The sequence below is a fragment of the Cucurbita pepo genome, chromosome LG07 (genome assembly GCF_002806865.2).
Source record: "Cucurbita pepo subsp. pepo cultivar mu-cu-16 chromosome LG07, ASM280686v2, whole genome shotgun sequence".
In the NCBI taxonomy this organism is placed as follows: domain Eukaryota; kingdom Viridiplantae; phylum Streptophyta; class Magnoliopsida; order Cucurbitales; family Cucurbitaceae; genus Cucurbita; species Cucurbita pepo.
The window spans coordinates 1,057,760-1,064,845 of NC_036644.1; the positions used below are offsets into that span (position 1 = coordinate 1,057,760).

The 7,086-nt window shown below is 36.1% G+C and overlaps 1 protein-coding gene across 4 annotated transcripts; it reads left to right on the forward strand.

Moving 5' to 3' along the window:
* The first annotated feature begins 411 nt into the window (after positions 1 to 411).
* On the forward strand, positions 412 to 6,644 carry LOC111799291 (GATA transcription factor 24-like). 4 transcript variants are annotated; one of them, XM_023682780.1, is made up of 12 exons: positions 412 to 515; positions 617 to 977; positions 1,726 to 1,812; positions 1,889 to 2,022; positions 2,564 to 2,671; positions 2,798 to 2,912; positions 3,875 to 3,934; positions 4,236 to 4,301; positions 4,394 to 4,468; positions 5,063 to 5,143; positions 6,030 to 6,098; positions 6,186 to 6,644. In XM_023682780.1, exons 2-11 carry the CDS (start codon positions 696 to 698, stop codon positions 6,093 to 6,095), a joined length of 1,074 nt encoding a protein of 357 aa, XP_023538548.1. In that variant the 5' UTR covers positions 412 to 515; positions 617 to 695; the 3' UTR covers positions 6,096 to 6,098; positions 6,186 to 6,644. The 4 variants fall into 4 exon arrangements, with proteins under 4 accessions (XP_023538548.1, XP_023538546.1, XP_023538549.1 ...); XM_023682778.1 differs by having other exon boundaries at positions 6,030 to 6,644; XM_023682779.1 differs by having other exon boundaries at positions 414 to 515; positions 676 to 977; positions 6,030 to 6,644.
* The last annotated feature ends 442 nt before the right edge of the window (positions 6,645 to 7,086 follow it).

The following is a 7,086-nucleotide window of genomic DNA, read 5'->3' on the forward strand; positions in this document are numbered from 1 at the left end:
AAGATTTAAGAATTTAGAATATTAATAATATTACGAATTTCTCTTGAAAGTGAAATGGCAAAATCGAGTCAACGAGAACCAAACATAGTAAGGTCGTTATTTATCAAAAAGTGGGCCCCACTTGTATATCCTAAATAATTTCAGACATTATCCCACGACTTTAGTGGCTGCTACCAGCCGTTGGATTTGATGATGATAAAAGTACAGTCCTTCACCCGCTGAACCATCTAAACCGTTAACGCATGTGGGTCCCGTTTTACATCAGATTTTTTATTCAAATAAACGGCTGAAGATGAGGGCGCGAAGAACGTCGTATACATTGCGTCGCAGAGTATAATACCCTAGTATTTATGTTATAAACTCGAAAAATCTCCGTCGCCGTCATTAATTTTTGTTATGATTATTTTTTTAAAAAGAAAATAAAGGCTGAAAATTAAAAAAAAAAAGAAATTACCCATTTGAGTCTCTCCAAGGAAATACAAGGGCACATCCTGCAATTCCTTTAACCATTTCTGGTAGTTCTTTATTTTTTGTTTGAATTTTTCTATCTTCTTGGATTCTGAAGCTTATTCGAGCTCGAATTTTCGATTGATTCTGGGTTTTCGAAATTTCGTAGAATTGTTCATCTTTGCCTCATGAAGCTGGTTGATGGTTAGGGCTTCATTTCTGGTGCAGTTAGGGCTTTCGACAAATTCATGGCGGCTGCTAATCCTCAGCCTTTGCAAGCGCGTCCTTTCCAGGAACATGTCCAAGTTCCTACAATGATGGGGGACGACGACGGTGAATATGAAGATGGTGGTGGTGGTGGTGGCGGCGGCGGCGGCGGCGGTGACGTTATGGATGATGTCGAAGAGGCTCATATGACTTCTGTGAGCGTCGCGAACCTTGGAGGTTTGGTTATGGCGTCTAGAACTAGTGAACTTACGCTTTCTTTCGAGGGCGAGGTTTATGTGTTCCCTGCAGTTACTCCCGAAAAGGTATTCGTCTGTTATCAAAATAAGCATATGCTCCTATTCTCGTAGTTATGTTTAGTTTGAACTAGCTGGAGTTGCTGAGACTTTCATGAACCTAAATGGGTGTCTTTTTGCTACTCTGAGTGCCTGAATTTCTTCAAAACAGGCTATGGTAGCCAAGAACAGAGCTTAGGACGTAATCATCTGGAGTTGGAATGGAATGGAGTTTTTATTGTTTTGAAAGAAAAATGATAGTGAGAGAGAGAGAGAGAGAGAGAGATAGTTTGGGTAGACATCCATTACTACTTTTGTTCAAATTTTCTGACTGATAGAATATTCGTACTTAATTCAAAGGGTATATCGTACAATCAATCGCAGATATCAGAATTATGTTTATCTGTCCTTTCCTGGTCATGTCAAGTTTTTTCTATCATTGGGTTACAATGCGATGAAGTAGAAGCTAAAAGCAGTAACCACGTTGGCAAGAAGTTAGTTCTGTAAAAAAAAAGAAAAAAAAAAAAGCAAAGAAGAATGGCAATGAAAGCAGCTTTTGAAGGAACAGTTAGAACATACAATGGAAATGAAGGCGGAAACTTTTTCTTGTTTTGTCCAGCGATAATATGGAGCATGTGGTAAAATGATGGTGAATTGGCATCTTGTTGTTCGCTAGAAATTTTTGAAGTATAATTTTTTTAACTGTATGGGGATAATAATCCGTTATAGTTTTGAAATGTGTTAACTTTGGATGAGTTACCGGGTTTTGATGTCACAGGTACAAGCCGTGCTCTTACTTCTTGGAGGGCGTGACGTACCAACCAGCGTACCCACAATGGAAGTACCATATGATCATATGAACAGGGTAATGCTAATCATGGAAATTTTACTTCATATTATGTGGTTATATTCATATATTAGATCTTGCCTACCATCTTCAGGGTATGGTTGACACCCCAAAGCGCTCCAACTTATCACGGAGAATAGCCTCCCTGGTTAGATTTCGTGAAAAACGGAAAGAGAGATGTTTTGACAAGAAAATTAGGTACACCGTACGGAAAGAGGTTGCACAGAGGTAAGATGACTTGGGCTACTATGGCATGGAATCAAAATCTTAGTGAGAAATTTGTACTTTGCTCATGAGCATTTGTAGTTGTTCCCATCCTCTTTTTCTCTCATCGTTCGGTACAAGATGCTTATGGGATATAGTTTACAAAATTCTAGGTCTCAACTGAGGGATATAGCGTGTTAGATAATACACCATCTATATTTATTCTGGTGAATTTTTGCATCCAATATTTGTGATCCAGATTGGGGTGTGAACACATCCCCTATTTGGTCGTATTGAAATGTCTATCTTGGACTTTGTTCTGCTGCTGTTAGAATAGAATCTCTCATTGGACCGAACTTATTAATTATAATGTAACTTTCCTATACAGAAATTTATGTACGCTAATTAAAAACTAGAGTATGCGTGACAACCTTTTTTCTTTTCGAGAAACTAATATTACTCCGATCTTTTGGGAAATAAAAGAAAATCTCACCTCTTGGTGAAACAGTTTTAATAGCCATGCACATTTAACTATTATTATTATTATTTTTTATCGTTGTTCTAGGATGCACCGTAAGAATGGCCAGTTTGCATCCTTAAAAGAAAGTTCAGGTGCTTCAAGTTGGGAGTCAGCACATAGTTGCCTCCAAGATGGTACTCGTTCAGAAACTGTGTGAGTTCATGTTTTAGTCTGTTATCACTGAGTATGAAATTGTTTTTCAACGATATATTGTTTGGATGTATGTATATATATATATATACCTTCATTAATTTTTCTTGTTTCTAAAATATTTTTCAGTTTGCGGAAATGTCAACATTGTGGTGTTAGTGAGAACAATACACCTGCAATGCGTCGTGGCCCTGCTGGACCAAGAACTTTATGCAATGCATGTGGTTTGATGTGGGCAAACAAGGTTTATATTACACATTTCTAACTTAGATGTCCACTTACATCTGTGAATATATTTTCCTTTCTTTTCCTTTTATTATTATTTTTTTAAAGGAGCATTTATGCTAACAGAACAAAAATAGAGAAAACCGTGTGCCAAGAAATTTACAAATGTTTTTTTAACTAGTGCAGTAGAGATATTGCTGTAATAACCGAGAGGCTTCTATTGTTTTCACCAAGAATCAATGGCAAAAAAATAGACTCTTCAAAAGAATTCAAAAGGTTGCCCAACAAGAGATCCCACGAGAATTCCTTGATCTTCTCATATATCTTCCTTCCCAAATCACCTCACAGAGATGAAAATCAATGATAACATCACTCTTCTGTGAGATCTAGGAAAATATTTTTGGTTAAAGATCTGTTTCCATGCCCATATCTGTTTATCTTCCGAGGGTCAAGGAGATTTCCAGCTAGCATAGAAGGGGAAAGCTGTGCTTGGAGTGCATCTGTTATGCAGATTCTTCATGATTTAGGTTGCTAGTTGGGTCCCGATCTGATTTATAGTGGGGTATTACTGTTAAGAAACACTCTAAAGTCTTGGAAAGGGCCGTAGGGCCACTAAGAAAGGGGGAATTGCCCTAACTTTGACATTAGATCCATTTTCGACACCAAAGGAAACATGATCAGCATTAAAATTTTAAAGCTTAAGTTTTTTACTTTGCTCCGTTGAACAAAATGAAAAACCCCTTCTTGAAGAGCAGCCTCTCGAAAGAAGTGGCTCGTTGTTATTTCCAAACAATATTCCTGTCTGAAGACTGAAGAGAAGGTAGTTTTATAAAAATCATGAAGGTGGCAGGGTTATATCCAAGAACACTTTATGGATTTAAAATCTTTATATATTCTATTTCTTCATTTATTGGCTTCTATCTTCTGCAACATTTTCTTTAGCATTATTCATTTTTTTTTACCGGCTTATTTGTTGTACAGGGCACGTTGAGAGATCTCAGCAAGGGAGGGAGAAATGTGTCTGTGGATCACACGGAACCTGTATGTGATATAAAAGAAATCACTGTTTTTTATTACTTTTTGAAAATTACTTTTTTAGTTTTCAAAACTTAGCTTGGTTTTTGAAAACATATGTATAAAGTAGATAACAAAACAAAGAAACCTATTGGTGGTAGTAGTATTTATGAGCTTAATTTTCAATACCAAAACCCAAATCAAAAGGGTTATGAAATGGGGTTTTGGTGATTGAAATCTTACATTTTATCACTAGTTTGTATTTGATTCATAGAAAGCTTGTATGCTGTTATTCCATTGATTTAGTTTGTCTTCAATTGATTTGCAGGAAACCCCAATGGATGTCAAACCTACAATCATGGAGGGAGAATTTTCGGGCATCCCGGATGAACATGTACTACTCTATTTTTCTCTCATTACAAATACTCCTTCCATTTGGCTAGCTTGTGTTATCTGCAAGCCAATGCACATACAATATGCATGCAGGGAACTCCCGAGGATCCTGGTAAAACTATGACTGAGGGCTCGAGTAATCCTTCCGTTAACCTAGATGAGGAGGAAGTATGCCCATATCTCAATCGATTTTAAGCCTCCGACTTTTATGACTTTTTTTTTTACCTGCATTTGAAAGTTTCTGTTGGATCTTTATCTACCCCTGTTTTCTCTTGCCTTGGAGTAGTTAACTCTGCCCATTCACCCTAAATTATCAAACTCCCATTATGAAAATCAGCATGTCCACCCAGTTACTCGTGTTGACACTGTACTCTTTATCGATAAAGGTGCTTGTCAGATGTATTTCTCTTCACATGAAAAAGCGTATCTTTGATTTGTAGTTAGTTATATTATTCACCCTATTGTGTACTTTCATAAGCCATTTTTCGTTCCGTTTGCTCTTGAATTGAACACTCGATCAATAAAAGCAAGGATGCTTGATTGATGGAGAAACTTGTTAACCTGCTGATGTTCTATGCACCATTCTGCGCATTTGCTGTTTTTGAAGCTTGGCAGTATCAGTGGTTACCCTCAGAATTTTGTTTTTGTAATGTTTTTGAAGACTTCGGATATGAAAACAAAATAAAACCTCGAGCACTTAGCTTCATACTTGACGAGAAAAGTGTGCAACTCCGAAGTAACTTGATGTTCCTTGTGGTGCAGGACATAAATGAAACCACTGGTGGCCAAACAAATTCGTTGCCCATGCAAATTGTCAATGATTCAACAAATGATGATGAGCAGGTATTGCTTATTTTTATTTTAAAGGATAAATACAATGAATTATCTTTCATTTTAATTCCTTGCAAGTCTAGCGCTTTGGATGTCTCATCCAGGTTGCTTTGATATCTGGAATTGAACATATTTTGTCATGCTGTATACGTTCTCTACATCACATTAAACCATTCATCATACGTTAAGAAAACAACATATGGGTTATGTCAAAATAATAGCCTGAAAAGAAGTTTAATATGACCTATATAGCCCATAAAAGAAAGGAATTCAAACTATTGCAGAAACTAATGCTTTAAACAATTTCATGTGTAGGAACATGGTTTCAATATGCCCAACAAACTCAAAATCTTTTAGAATTCTAAACCAAAGGAACTAAGCATTTATATCAATAGTTGATTAATTGGATCACCACATCTATAATAATCCATAAAGATGGAGCGAGAGCTACTGCACAAGATTAACATTTTTTGTTCTGATGCAAAGTAATCCTTGTCCTAATAGTCTGATACTAAACCTATCTTAAACACCATTGTTGCCCCACTTGCCTTTCATTTCATAGGACAACGTTACTTGAGGCCTTTAACAGAGGTAAAGTAATCAAATAAATATGCTCCAAGGCGCTCAGCTGACCTTTATGTTTAGATGCTAAAATTCTTGCAAGCCAGGAATTGAAACTTAGTTATAAGTTGTTGGTACTATTATTTGTTGTGCTCCAATGATTCCTCAAGGAGATTACTTGTATGAACCATCTGATGGCCGCCAAGCCAATTGTCAACATCATCTTTTTTTAGATTTGGTGTTGATAGATTGTAAATTCAGTCAAGTGATGTGAATTTGCTGCATTTAATATTTTTTGGGTTGATATTCAATTACTTATACTAGTTTTTATCTTCAGGAACCTCTTATTGAACTTGCTAATCCTTCGGATACCGATATAGACATCCCCACTAACTTTGATTAGAAGGTAAATCGATTGCTTAGGCAATGGGTCAAGGAGATTTCAAATAATACGTTGGCTGTTAATAATTTCTTGTGCCGTCATAAATCCTAGATGTTAAAAGTTAGTATCAACAATGGAGTGGCAGTTAGGACTTGTATAATTACAAAAACGTCCATGACATAAGGTTCAAGTGTGCAGTGGTCATCTTTCGACCCCAGGAGGTTGCACGCTGCTTTCAGCTAACGTTAGATTGTCCGACGATGTTGATATTTCTGCCAGAAACTGTTTGTGTTCACTGTACAAGTCGAGTTGTTAGAGGATACACTTGAGTTCTTCCATCAGTGTATGATCTGAGTGATTCATTTGGTAGGGTGGTTACTCTTGATTCAATTTCATTGGAAGTCTTCTTCTTCCATAATTTATCGTCATAATGATGAAGGGATCAAATCCTTGTTGTGTTTGTATCTTAAGATAGACCTTTGTTTTGCTTCTAGTTGACAATGTTATTATATACAACGACTTATTAAGCAATTGGTAATAGAATAAACTTGCACATTACTAGCCTTGTTGAAATAGTGTTCTTCCGACTTTTATATTGTGATAGCGAAAAAGCTTTCAACGCTGCCCAATGCCCTTTGCTTTTCCAAGATGTTTTGGCATTGGTTAAAGGTGGCAGTGGATGAGATTTGATAAAAAGAGATAAAAAGAGATTTGATGCTTCTCGAGCAAATATTTGCTCGAGAAGATGAAAGTCCCACATTAGCTAATTTGGGATCATGAGTTTATAAACAAAGAATACATTTACCATTAGTATGAGGTCTTTTGGGGAAGCCAAAGGAAAGCGAAGAGAACTTCTCTAAACTTCTAAACTGATTTCATCTAATAAATATATATATATTTTTAATCTTTATCTAATAAATATATATATATTTTTAATCTTTATCTAGGAGAATTTATTTCAAAGTGGGCATTCCATTTATATAAAAAACAGAAAAAAAAAAAAAAAAAAAAA

Bases quoted from the DNA above. Each gene is read 5' to 3' on its own strand.
- LOC111799291 (XM_023682778.1), top strand. From the start codon at position 696: ATGGCGGCTGCTAATCCTCAGCCTTTGCAAGCGCGTCCTTTCCAGGAA. The intron at 2,672-2,797 runs GTGAGTTCATGT...AATATTTTTCAG, and splicing joins GGTACTCGTTCAGAAACTGT to TTTGCGGAAATGTCAACATT. The intron at 5,144-6,029 runs GTATTGCTTATT...TTTTATCTTCAG, and splicing joins CAACAAATGATGATGAGCAG to GAACCTCTTATTGAACTTGC.